This window comes from Scyliorhinus torazame, chromosome 10 (assembly GCF_047496885.1).
Source record: "Scyliorhinus torazame isolate Kashiwa2021f chromosome 10, sScyTor2.1, whole genome shotgun sequence".
Classification (NCBI taxonomy): Eukaryota; Metazoa; Chordata; class Chondrichthyes; order Carcharhiniformes; family Scyliorhinidae; genus Scyliorhinus; species Scyliorhinus torazame.
Genome location: NC_092716.1, coordinates 230,638,424 through 230,652,270, shown reverse-complemented (window position 1 = coordinate 230,652,270; position 13,847 = coordinate 230,638,424). Strand labels below are relative to the sequence as shown.

General features: G+C 45.5%; 1 protein-coding gene across 9 annotated transcripts in view; it reads right to left on the bottom strand.

Annotated features, from left to right (window-relative positions):
• Positions 1-267: 267 nt before the first annotated feature.
• ppp6r3 (protein phosphatase 6, regulatory subunit 3) overlaps positions 268-13,847 on the bottom strand; it is a 169,948-nt gene continuing 156,368 nt past the window's right edge. For 6 of the 9 annotated variants that reach the window (XM_072466552.1, XM_072466549.1, XM_072466550.1 and 3 more), the window contains 4 exons: positions 12,193-12,210; positions 11,796-11,909; positions 5,161-5,250; positions 268-2,845 (listed from right to left, as the gene is read on the bottom strand). In XM_072466552.1, the coding sequence (XP_072322653.1) occupies positions 2,794-2,845; positions 5,161-5,250; positions 11,796-11,909; positions 12,193-12,210 (274 nt within the window). In that variant the 3' untranslated portion in view covers positions 268-2,793. The remainder of the gene's footprint in view (positions 2,846-5,160; positions 5,251-11,795; positions 11,910-12,192; positions 12,211-13,847) is intronic. The other 3 variants (XM_072466555.1, XM_072466554.1, XM_072466551.1) reach the window with 1 other exon arrangement.

The following is a 13,847-nucleotide window of genomic DNA, read 5'->3' as shown; positions in this document are numbered from 1 at the left end:
AATTATCACACTTTAAAAAAACTGTTTATCACACCACTTATGGAACCATTTGATTAACTTGCATCAGCTCAAGTCAACAGGACTGCAAAGAACGTCTTGTTTATAATCTCGGGTCTATGTGTATGGAAACCAAACCTGACCAGATCCTTTGAGCAATCAAATGCATTCAATTTTTAAGTAAAGTATTTCAAAGCAACTCGTAAGCAACCCTTTTTATTCAGCAACCCAACATTTTAATCAAACCATGATACATCTTTTAAAAAGGGGCACCTTACTAAATATTTAGTTTATTTATTTTTAAAACAAAGACAGGATTACAATCATCGTGTATAAATTTCAAATAGTAAGTTCAAGAAAGGTGTTGCAAGTCAATTATGGGAGTTTTGCAGTTCTGAAGAAATCATATTCAGCTCGAAACACTTCTGTTTCTCTCACTACAAATGCTGCCAGACTTGCTGAGTATTTCCAGCATTTTCTGATTTATTTCAGATATCCAGCATCCTCAGTGTTTGCTTTTATAATTATGGGAGAGTTTCCTTTTTGTACATCCAAGCATTGAGGAAGTTTTTTGGCAATAATTTGTACCACTGAACATGTGATTAATAATTATTGGGCCACCATGCTCATATAATTTAAACGATTCACTTTTATACAACTTAAGCAATTCACTTTATTGCAAACTTTAACTAATGGCATATTAATTTTAACAAGGTATATTTACATGGTATATTGGATGTACATCTGAAATAGGACAAATGAAAAATGTATCATACAACCAGAATAATCTGACAGTAAGAATCCAATACTTTTTACATTTTGTATTTGCTTGCGTGAGTGGTTAATGTCCATCCTAACGCATTATTAAAAAAATAGTTGCCATGTTTTCATGCAACTTAACACACAAACATTGCAAATGAAGATTGTCAAGACAGAACAGGTTATTTTTTTCCTATTTAGCAGCCACAGCCAAATAGCACCACCATTCCCGATATTTTGATTCGGAAACACTTCTTCCCCTTCCCTCTCCCATCTTTTACAATACTTAAAAATGTATACTATAGTCCTGCCAGTTTTAATTGATTGCTACCGATAGAGATGTCTCAACATCCCAGCCTTCAAGTGTCTGTGATCAGCTACTTCAGAAATGTAAGTGGTGAATCAAGCATTGGCAGCGGAATGAACTGCCCCAAAGCAGTTGAGGAAGATCACAGAAAATTGCATTGTTTGGTTTGGCGATTTTTCTTCAAATACAGATGTGCAGAACTTTAAACTCAAACCGTCAACTTTCTTAAACCAGTGATGAAATTGACAAAAAATATTCCATTGACTTAGAATGTATTAAGGTGCTTGGAAGGGCCAACAATATAGTTACTGTAGATGCTGCAAAGAACAAGCCACACAAAAAGATGAGTGCACATTTCATTTTACTTTCCTGGAACAGACACTATTTTCTAATGTGAAAGAATTCTTCCACAAATTCATCATGCATCACCATCATCTCTCTTCTGACTTAAACCAGTACCATAGGCACTTTGTCAAATGACACTTTTTCAAAACTTTCTGAGCTTAACCCAATACTAGCTGCCACTTCCATTAACAGTACAGTAAGGTCCCAATGAATCGGGGTCAACCTGTCATAACACTTCAAATCCCTGAATTTAAAAGTTCGAGTTAACCTCTTTAGATATTGTCATACTTTATCAAAGTAGGGCTCTTCGCCACTCCTTAGAAGTTTATACCAATAGAGCCACTTTTAGCCAACCATTGTTACATTAAGTGCTCAGTGATCAGTTCACCCTGATTAAGTTCCATTGCCTTGTCAAGTGAAATAAAGGGGCTAATTTAAAAACAAATCAGTTAGTTGGTTCAATAGAAGTTTAAAAAGTTAAAAGATAGTTTAAATCATTGAGGCAATGCACTGATGCAGACCTTTAGCAAAGAGAAACACAGAGGTCACATGCAATTCAAGGCTAATCTTAAGTGTTCTTCACCTTTGATTTGAACAATTTCTTGGTCTGAAAATGTAAAATACAGAGGGATGAACAAGCTTATGGCTGTTCAGTGACATACCAAATGACCAACTAGTCTTCAGTAACAAATATATTTAAACTCCATATCAAAGAGCTTTCAATACTAATGTTCTAGAATTCAAGAAATGTTTACAAATAAAACCTGAAGCAAAGAGCCACTATTGAACATTTACAATTAGAATTTTCTCTAGCATTGGTTTAATATAGGCAACTCAATCAAAATAACACTTTGACATTTGCATTTCACTTCTACAATTTACTCTGCCCACTTGGAAGAAACACTGAAAGTTAAAATTTTATACAAGATGAAAAAAAGTATGAAAATTTCTAAACACTTTGGTCACACTATGTGTTCCAATTGGTATACTTCAATTATATACGTTGGGTTTAAGTATACACTTTTTATAAAATACTCTACTCTTATAACCATTTAACTATGGCAACAATACTAATTATCACGTGAGTGGCAAGATATTTAATGGACTGATCATCCTGTTTATAAGAACATGTATTTGATACAAATGCACGCAAGAGTTCTTTGTATCTGCCAACATGTAATACCCTCACTTGTACATTTCATTCAACTTTTCTTTGCACATCCATCTTAAAAAATCTGATAATATTGCTGGTCCTGATCCCATGTGAATTTAGTGCAGCAGTGACTGGCTTTGACAGGCCGAAGCCCAGTGCCTCCAGTGAACCCCACTGATACCCCTGGATAGTAGCTGCTCAGGCTGGAGTAGACAACAGCAGACAGAATTAATCATGCAGGGCCATTAACCGAAGCTTCGGGTGGCAGGACTTGTTGACTAGTCCTAAAAAAACAAAACAGAAAACACAATGCAAGATAAAATTTCATACACATGAGCGAAAATGCAGTCAAATCGCTTTTCAACAATTAGAAACAAACATTTGTAGTTCGAGCAAAGGGAAATAACCACTTCAATTAGTTACCTTTTTTAAATTCTTTCAGGGGATGCGAGCAGCATGACGAGGCTAGCACTTATTGCCCATCCCTAATTGCGCTCGACCACATTCTCAAAGTTCTGCCGTCCATGTGGTGTAGGTATAAGCACAGTGCTGTTAGGGAGGGAGTTCCAGGATTTTGGTCCAGCAACAGTCAAGAAACAATATTGTTCCGAGTCAAGACGGCATGTGGCTTGGAGGGGAGCCTGCAGGTGGTGATGTCCCAATGCATCTGCTGCCCTTGCCCTTCTGGATGGTAGAGGTTGCGGGTTTGGAAGGTGCTGTTGAGGGAACTTTGTAAGTTGCTGTAGTGCATCTTGTAGATGGTACACACTGTTGCCACTGCGCGCCAACGGTTGAGGGAATAAAGTTGCAGGTGGTGGAAGGGGTGCCAATCAAGCAGGTGGCTTTGTCCTAGATGTCGAGCTTGTGGACTATTGTTGGAGCTGCACTCATCCAAGCAAGTGGAGAATATTCAACATCACTCCTGACTAGTGCTTTGTAGATGGTGGACGGACTTGGGGGAGTGAGGTGGTGAGTTACTCGCCGTAGAATTCCCAGCCTCTGACTTGCTCTTGTAACCACAATGTTTTTTGGCAAGCCCAATTCAGTTTCTGGTCAGTGATAACCCCCCAGGATGTTGATAATAGGGGATTCAAAAATGGTAATGTCTTGGGGAGATGGTGGAGTTTTCCCTCCTTTGTGAGGATCATTGCCTGCCACTTGTGGCTCGAATGTTGCTCGCCACTTATCAGCACAGGCCTGAATATTGTCCAGGTCTTGCTGCATATGGACACAGACTATAAATTAAACTATAATCATACTATAATTCAGCTTTTTTCTCTCCCCACATAAAGTGCATATATTGAAAACTACAAGGACTATTCATAACTTAGAACAGCCACGCTAAAATTATATGGCTTTAAGATGATGCAAGAGATCATTAAATGCCAGGTATCATTAGCTTCTCAACCACAGGTTTTAAAGTTTCAGTCTCACGGAAGGATAAGCATTAATTTGAATCCTCTTAACTCAGAGAACATTAGTTTGATAAGATCTTATTTGATCTCAGTATCAGCTATATGAAAATGAAAATCGCTTATTGTCACAAGTAGGCTTCAAATTAAAGTTACTGTGAAAATCCCCTGGTCGCCACATTCCGGTGCCTGTTCGGGGAGGCTGGTACGGGAATTGAACCTTTGATGCTGGCCTTGTTCTGCTTTACAAGCCAGCTGTTTAGCCCACTGTGCTAAACCAGCCCCTATATTGCTAGGTGGAAATGAAATGTATTATTAAGCCTTCAGATTTGCCGAGAATCTATATGGCAAAACTGGTTTATGCTGGTGCTTATATTCCACGCGAGCCTCCTCCCAGCCAAGTGACCGTCTCCAGTCACTCACTTCCTTCCCCCTCATATCTAACACACCTCTTCTTAAATGCATCAATGCAGGGGCTTGACAGGGTAGACAGACATTTCTCCCCCTGTCTAACGAATCTAGAACAAATGTGCAGTTTCAGGATAAGGGGCCTAACATTCAGGACTGTGATGAGGAGACATTTCTTCACTAAAAGAGTTGTGAAACATTGGAATGCTCTATCCCAAAGAGTTGTGGATATACTAACTTTGAATATATTTTAGGCTGAGATAGATTTTTCAGTCTCTCAGGGAATCAAGAGAGTTGAAGAACGAGCAGAAAAGTAAAGTCAAAGTTGAAGTTCACCATGATTAATTTGAATGGTCGAGCATGGCATGGTCTACTCCTGCTCTTCTTTATGTTGCTTTTTGTTTGTTTGTACAGTAAAAGTGTTAAAACTTGAATTTTTAAAAATTAGGTCACTGGGAATTCAAGTACCCTTTCATAAGTTTCTGGTCTTTATGGGAATTGTAGCACTGTTCCAAAAAGAGGCAATGTCATTCTCTTAATGGTTTAAACTTTAATATTAAGAATGTACTCCAGTTTCGTAGTGCAAATCTCAACTATGTAAACTAATTTCTAGAGATGACAGTGAGATAATTCCTTAGTCATCCAGTCATTTATAGAGCGTGTGTCGACAGGACCTCCCATTAAAAATGTGGCATGAACTATCAGGAAATAGCCAGTACTAAAGTTATACATTGCATGGTATACAATGGTATAATGCACAGACTGCAATAGAGACTTACTTGACTTCTTCCATTGATGTCACATTATCAACAGGCCCATTCAAGGTGGCTTTTTCACAAGGTTTTATATTCTCTTCAGAAGGCTTCCAGCTGTTGATAAAATAGTTTGTGTTAAAGATGGAAACTAAAGAGCATTGTGGAAATGAATTCTAGCTGATACATACGACAAACCATTTTTACTCTGTTTGGTAGTAACATACACAAGCATGACAGCTATCACTTACAGAAGCAAACACAAACCATAAATCATTCCAATATCAAAAACAAGTGAGGAAAAAAGTGAAATGGTATAATTCATGCAATGGTATAATTGTTTTTTTTTAAACAAACAATTTTAGAGGTATTTTTTGGCATTGTAGACAGTTACAGATAACAGAAATGTGCAAACATCAATATAAAACCAATACTTCAATCAAACCATACTGCACATGCCTGCTCCTCTCCCCTAGACACTACCCGCCTATTTATCCCTCCTACTCTACTCTAATCTCTCCCTCCCTCCCCCCTCCCCCACTGACGTTCACTCTCCCGCGAAGAAGTCGATGAATGGTTGCCACCTTCGGACGAACCCCAGTACAGATCCTCTCAAGGCGAATTTAATTTTTTCCATACCCAGAAAACTTGACATGTCCGAAAGCCATAGTTCGGTCTTCGGGGGTTTTGAGTCCCTCCATGCCAGCAGTATTCGCCGCCGGGTTATTAGGGAAGCAAAGGCCAGAACATCTGCCTCTTTCTCCCCCTGGACTCCCGGGTCTTCCGAAACCCCGAAAATTGACACCCCTGGACTCATCACCACCCTTGTTTTCAGCACCCAGGACATGACCCCCGCAAATCCCTCCCAGTACCCCCTAAGTTTAGGACATGCCCAAAACATGCGAACATGGTTCGCTGGTCCTCCCGCTCATCTAGCGCACTTGTCCTCGACCCCAAAGAATTTGCTCATCCGAGCTACCGTCATGTGGGCCCGGTGAACAACCTTAAATTGAATCAGGCCGAGCCTGGCACATGTTGCGGTTGAGTTTACCCTACTCAGGGCTTCCACCCACAGCCCGTCCTCCATCCCCCCGCCAAGCTCCTTCTCCCATTTGAGTTTCAGTTCCTCCGTCTGGGACTCTTCCCCCTTCATGAGCACCTTGTAGATATCCGAGACTCTACCCTCTCCTCCTTCTCCTCTAGAGACTATTCTGTCCTGGATCCCTATTGGCGGGAGGCGTGGGAAGGATGGGACCTGTCTGCGTACAAAGTCCCGCATCTGTAAGTACCTAAAGTAATTTCCCCTTACCAGCCCAAATTTCTCCTCCAAGCCCCTCAAACTCGCAAAGTTCCCCTCCAGGAACATATCGCCCACCCTCCCCACCCCCGCCATGTTCGAAACCCTCCATCCATGTTCCCGGGGGCGAATCGATGGTTATCACATATTGGAGCCCAGACAGACGCACCCACCCCCCCCCACATGCCTCCTCCACTGGCCCCATATTCGCAGGGCCGCCCCCACTACCGGGCTGGTGGAGTACCTGGCCAGCGACAGCGGTAGGGGAGCCGTGACCAGGGCTGCCAAACTGGTGCCCCTGCATGAAGCCGCCTCCACTTGCTCCCAGATAGACCCCGTACCCACTATCCACTTCCTTATCATGGCTATGTTAGCCGCCCAGTAGTAGTTGATCAAACTTGGCAATGCCAGTCCCCCCTAGCTGCGGCTCCTTTCAAGCATCGCCTTCTTCACCCACGGGGATTTTTCCGCCCAGACAAAGCTCATGATGATTTTGCCAGTCCATTTGAAGAAGGACTGTGGGACAAAGATCGGGAGGCACTGGAAGATGAACAGAAATCTAGGGAGGATTGTCATCTTTACAGTCTGCACCCTCCCTGCCAGTGACAGCGGCAGTGCATCCCATCTCCGAAACTCTCCCTTCATTTGTTCCACCACCCTTGTCAAATTTAACTTATGCAACCTGCCCCAGTCTCGTGCCACCTGTATCCCCAAGTACCCGAAACTTTCCTCCACCAGCCTAAATGGCAGCTCCTTCAGTCTATTCTCCTGGCCCCTTGCCTGCACCACAAACATCTCACTCTTGGCCATATTTAATTTGTACCCTGAGAACCGGCCGAACTTCCTCAATGTTTCCAGTATATTTTCCATCCCGGCCAGTGGGTCCGACACGTACAGGAGCAGGTTGTCCGCATAGAGAGAGACCCTATGCTCCACCCCCCCTTAGTCATTCCCTTCCACCCCTTCGCAGCTCTCAACGCCATCGCCAACGGCTCTATGGCCAGCGCAAACAGCAACGGGGAGAGTGGGCATCCCTGTCTGGTCCCGCAGTGTAGTCTGAAATAATCTGACATTATCCGGTTCGTCCTAATGCTAGCTTTTGGGGCCTGGTACAATAGTCTGACCCAATTAACCAGTCCCTCCCCGAACCCAAACCGTCCAAGCACCTCCCACAAATAGCCCCACTCCACCCGGTCGAAGGCCTTCTCAGCGTCCATTGCCACCACTACCTCCACCTCCTTGCCCGTCGGGGGCATCATGATCACATTAAGCAATCTTCTCAAGTTAGCTGTCAGCTGCCTGCCTTTCACAATTCCTGTCTGATCGTCCCCAATCACCTCCGGTATGCAGTCCTGAATTCTAATCGCCAGGACCTTGGCATCCACATTGATCAGGGAGATTGGCCTGTATGACCCGCAGGATTCCAGGTCCTTGTCCCACTTCAGTATCAGCGAGATGGTGGCTTGCGACATCGTCGGTGGCAGGGTCCCTCTGTCCCTTGCCTCATTAAAAGGAACTTCTTGTAAAACTCTACTGGGTATCCATCCGGTCCCGGGGCATTCCCCGGCTGCATGGCCTTAGGCCCCCCAATACCTCCTCCGCTCTAATCGGGCCCCCAGCCCGTCCACTAGTCCCCTGCCTACTTTTGGGAAGGTTAATCCATCCAGGAACCTTTTCATCTCCTCCGGCTCTTCCGTGGGTTCTGAAGTGTACAGCTTACTATAGAAGTCTCGAAATACCTTATTCAGTCCTGCCGGGTCCTCCACTGTGCTTCCCTCCCCATCAACCACTCTACTTATTTCCCTGGCCGCCTCCCTCTTCCTGAGTTGCTGCGCTAGCAATCTACTGGCCTTCTCCCCATACTCATACACCACTCCCCTCGCCTTCCTAAGTTGTTCCACGGCCCTATTTGTGGATAGCACCCCCAGTTCCGCCTGCAATCTCCGTCTCTCGCTGAGTAGGTCCCTCCCCCAGGGACCCCGCATGCTCCTCGTCTATGCGGCGAATTTCCCTAACCAATCTGTCCATTTCGGCTCTGTCCGCCCTGACCCCGTGAGCCCGAATTGAGATCAGCTCCCCCCCTCACTACTGCCTTCAGCGCCTCCCACAGGGTCACTGCTGAAACCTCCCCCGTATTGTTCACCTGCAAGTAATTTTGCATACACTTCCGAAATCTCTCACATATCCCCTCCTCCGACAACAGTCCTACGTCTAACCTCCATTGCGGGCGTTGGTAATTCGCCCCCCGACCTGCAGGTCCACCTAGTGCGGGGCATGGTCCGAGATAGTGATTGCCAAGTATTCCGTATTCTTTACCTCCCCTATACAGTCCCTGCTCACGATAAAAAAATCAATCCTAGAATATACTTTATGAACATGCGAATAAAACGAGTAGCCCCTTCCAGTCGGCTGTCTGGCTCTCCATGGGTCCACAGCCCCCATTTGCTCCATGAACCCTTTCAGCTCCCTTGCCATTGTTGAGAGTCTGCCCGTTCTGGGACATGACCGGTCCAGCCCTGGGTCAAGGGCAGTATTAGGGCAGTCCCCCCCACCATTATCAACTTACGTGAGTCTAGGTCAGAGATCTTCCCCAGCACTCTTTTGATAAAGTCAACGTCGACCCAGTTCGGCGCATACATGTTCACCAGCACCACTTTCCTCCCCTCCAGCTTGCCCCTTACCATAAGGAATCTGCCCCCACTGTCTGCGACTACGCCCTCCGCCTCAAATTGAACCCGCTTATTGATCATAATTAATACCCCCTGGACTTGGATTCTAAGTCCAGGGGGGATTTTAAGTCCGAGTGGAAGGCCTGGCTGATCCAGCCCTTCCTTAGCCTAGTCAGACACTTTCAGATGTGACTCCTGCAACATAATTACGTCTGCCTTTAGAGCCCGCAAATGCGCAAACACACGTGCCCTTTTAACAGGCCCATTTAATCCCCTGACATTCCACGGGATCAGCCTGGTTGGGGGGCACAACCCCCAGCCAGTCAGCTATAACCTTTCTTGGGCCCGCCCCCGGCCCATGCGCTGTGCCATTCCTGGCTCGCCTCTTGGCTGCCTCCACCCCCGACCTCCTTTCCATTACCTACTTCAGATCCCCCCCCACTTCAGCAAAATACCTCCTCCCCGCCCCCCCCCCCCCCCCCCCCCCCCCCCCCCGGCCCAGCAACATCCCCTGATAACCCCACCCCTGCCATTCACTGGCTGTATTCCCCCCCCCCCGGACTCCCTTGACTAGCCAATCTGCTAGCCCGGTGACTCATCGCTCCGGTGCCCCCTTGTCTCACTTCCATTGTTTCCCCGACCTCATCTCCCCACTCCCCAGCACACCATCCCCCACTCCGACCCACTGGAGCAGTCTCACTAAGATGGGAAAGATCAAATAAGATGTAAACATCAAACAGCAACGCAAGGCTGCTCCAGGTACAATACAGTTCCAGCTGTGTACACAGAAAAGTGTTAACCCACGTCCCTTTCTGAGCACTAAAAAAAATAAAATATATATATATATAACACCGCAATAACCCAGTACCCGTACATCCCCCATCCGAAACAAACATAAAAACCATAGACATAAATGAAACAAAAGCCCCCAACCAACATCTTTAATCCCCATTGCTGACCGGCCACCCTTTTGTTACAATACAGGCTCCAGCGCACTCAGAGAGCCCAACAAAATGTACCCACCACAACAGAAGAAAAAAAAAAAGGAGAGAAAAAACCCCAACAGAATAAAGGAAAAAGACCATTTGAAAGGGGGTGGGGGGGGGGATACCCTCCCCCCACAGGCAAAAACTGCCCACAAAAAATACACCACAAGGCACCTTTAAAGCAGTAAACAGTCGACCTGCAGTCCAGGCACAGTAGGCGTCCCTTCAACCAGTAATTCTCAGATCCTAGCTTGCGTTCGTGGGTCCTTTTTTCGAGACCAGCCCCTGATCCCTCGCGAAGTCCATCGCTTCTTCGGGCTGGGAGAAGTAGTGGTGTTGGCCCTGATGCGTAACCCAAAGACGGGCCGGGAAAAGCAGACCAAACTTCACGTGCTTTTTGAACAACACCTCCTTAACTTGTTTAAAGGCTGCTCACTGCCTGGCCACCTCCTGGCCTAGATCCTGGTAAATGCGAAGGACACTGTTATTCAACGTGCAGCTCTTAGCGCTCTTTGCCCACTGCAGCACCCGCTCCTTCTCCACAAACCTGTGGAACCTAATCACCATCGGACGGGGGGGCCCCCCCGGACGCACCTGTACTCTGTGTGCTCCCTCCAGCTCCGGCGGTCGCGGACAGGGTTCAGCCCCCATCAGCTGCATCAACAGGTCCGCCACGAACGCTGTGGCATCAGCTCCCTCCGCCCCCTCCGGGAGGCCGATGATCCTCCGATTTTGTCTACGGGCTCTATTTTCTAGCTCCTCTACTCTGTCCAGCAGTCTTCTCTGTCTCTCCTTCAACCCGTCGACTTCTCGCGCAGCAATCGTCTGCGCATCCGCCTGCCCCAGCTCCTTAACGTTTTAGTCCTGGGCATCCAGTCTCTGGTTCAGCTGATACACTGCCTTCTGAAGTGGGTCCAAGTTATCCTGCTTCAACGACTCAAAACTGCTCTTTATCACCTGCAGCATGTTTTCCAGCGCCTGCTGGATCGCCGGGTCCGAGGTCCGCCATCTTTGCTCCCGGGTCAGCTTCCTCTGCACACCATGCCTTTGCCCCTTCCTTTCCCGTTTGCACTGCTTTCTGCTCTCCCGCAGTTCCATGCAGCTCTGCTCGCTCCTTAGCCCCCCGTGGCTGTCCTTTCACAGCCCCGCAAAACCGGGGAACCAGATCCTCAAATCCCGCCGGAGTGAGAGCCCCCGAATGTGCGGCTCACTCACTCATTACCGCCACCGGAAGTCCCATGCAATGGTATAATTAGTAGTCACACTGTACCACCTAAAGCAAAAACCCGGTTGTATTCTTTTGTTGCAGCTGCAGTTATGTCAACTGTGACTGGTTAGCTTGGAAAAACTTTGGGTTTACCTATCACCCCCCCAAAAGGTATTGTTCCATATAAAACATGACCCGTGTGCAGTATCAAAACCATTGTCCTCTTGCTAATTAAGAGGGATTTCACAGATCAGAGTTAGAAATTCTTTTCATTTTTCGTATAGTGGAGTATTTGAATTTCACACACTATATGTAATGAAGGCACCAATAACAAGTTTTAAAATACCATTGACTAAATAGCCGAAATAAAGCTGATGTAGCAAATATATTGAGATTCAAGCCTGCCATTTACAAACATTTCCATTTTGTTTAAGCAAGCCACCAGTTAACATCTAAAAGATTATCAGGCATGATTAAATTCATCATAATTTGAGTGCACTTACCCATCTGTTCGATAATCATTATGTGATGTTGGAGTCAGTTTTGAAGTTTCTAAGTTTTCTGGCAACACATATTTTGAAGAAACATCTTCAGAGGTAGACAACTTTACTTCCTCACTAAACAGAAAAAGGCAAGTTATCAAAATATCTATAATGTTATCATAATAAATGCATGTCCTATCACAGAATTGTTATGAAATTCACTCTCCAATCATGCAGTATATGAAAATCTTCACATGCAAATGGAAGAAAAAGCATGAATAAATGAGGTTCAGCTTGAAGGCATTTTAGGTGTCATCTCAAAATCATGCCATAATGTGAAAATACATTTAAGATCACATGAGGCTGTTTGGTTGCACACACAGCACTGATTTAATTTACACTTAATTATAATACATACCAATAGGATTTCAACACTCTGAAGCCACAAGCACGAAAGAAAGAGAAAGGAAGCTTAAATTGTGAAACACTCAACTAAATTAGCATGATCTAGTTTATGATATTCAAGTATCACATTCAAACGCTACTGAATACAGCTGCATTAAAATATCTAGCATTCTTCCATTATATTGTAATAGAACAACCTAGATGTTTCCACCAACCGCCATTAAGTCTCACCACAAGTAGAATAGATTATCTGCTACAAAGAAAACTTTAGTATATGAAAAATTTAATATCCTAAAAGATAATTAAATCATAAACTGAATACACGAAGGTAAATAAATGGCAGATATTTAAATATTATGCAACATCACAAAGTTCCAATATCAGTTTTTCATTTTTTGATACTCGTTTAATAAAGCACATCTCAAATTTCTTCCACTTCTTCTAAATAAATACTAACAACAATATTTAAAAATGATCCCAATAACTTGTGTGAAAGGGACGCTTGCCTCTACTCCAATGCAATGATTCAATTTATCAACATTTGCCTCAAAAGTATTTCTTTGAATAATTATGGGCTGGATTCTCCGTTGTCCGACGCCGATATCATAATCAGCGATCGGGCGGAGAGTCAACTCTGACACCCAAATCGGGGCCGCCGCCGGTCAGCCATGCTCTGCCCCCTCAAATGGCTGAATTGCATCACGTGCTGCTGCAACGCCGTTGGCGCGTCATCGGCAAGCCCTCCCACGATGCTCGGCTCTCAATGGGCCGAGTTACCGGTGGCACGGGACACATATGGTCTCAGCGGTCGGGAACCTGGCGTGGTGGCTGAGTCTGTCCAATGCCGCCTCACTCAGCCTGGATCCGTGACGCTGGCCTGGGAGGCTGCCGCAAGGGTTGGGGAGGACTGGTGGGTGGTGGCTAGTGGGGTCGCGGATGGCGGGTCGAGTCCGCGCATGGCCGGCGCCATGATGTAGGGCGTGACCACTGCAGGTTGTCAGCCATGTGCGGCCAGGTACCCGCCCATTCTCCAGCCGCTTTTAGCGCGGGAGCCGGGAGTTTCACCCGGTGCCACTGCTAGCCCCTTATCGGTCCCGGAATCGGTGAGGAGTCGGCCCTGAATCTTTGGTCGTAAAACTCCCGCACGTTCTCTGTTCGGACTCGCACTTAGCTGCTGAAACGGAGAATGCAGCCCCATATATGCACAAGGGAAAATTGTAAGTGTGAAACTTAGCTACTAAAAACATTCAGCTCAAGTATATGTGTACATAAAAGAAGCTATAAAAATAAGTGAGACATTAGTGAACAAGGTTAAGTAGGATAAAGACCCAATCTCAAATCCAGCTTTTGTTTCTCTAAATGCCAACATTGTAGTTGCATTACCACATTTCTCACATCATTTCTGCAATAGGGTGAATGCAGTTATTCTAGTGGTTTTAATACAGCCAAACATAGATAACATTTATGAATTTCCTGCATTGGTAACAATCGTACGTGTTTTTTTCCAATTAAGGGGCAATTTTAGTGTGCCCAATCTACCTACCCTGCACATCTTTGGGTTGTGGGGGTGAGACCCACGCAGACGTGGGGAGAATGTGCAAACTCCACATGGACAGTGACCTGGGCCAGGATCGAACCTGCGACCTCGATGCAGCAGCGTAACCACTG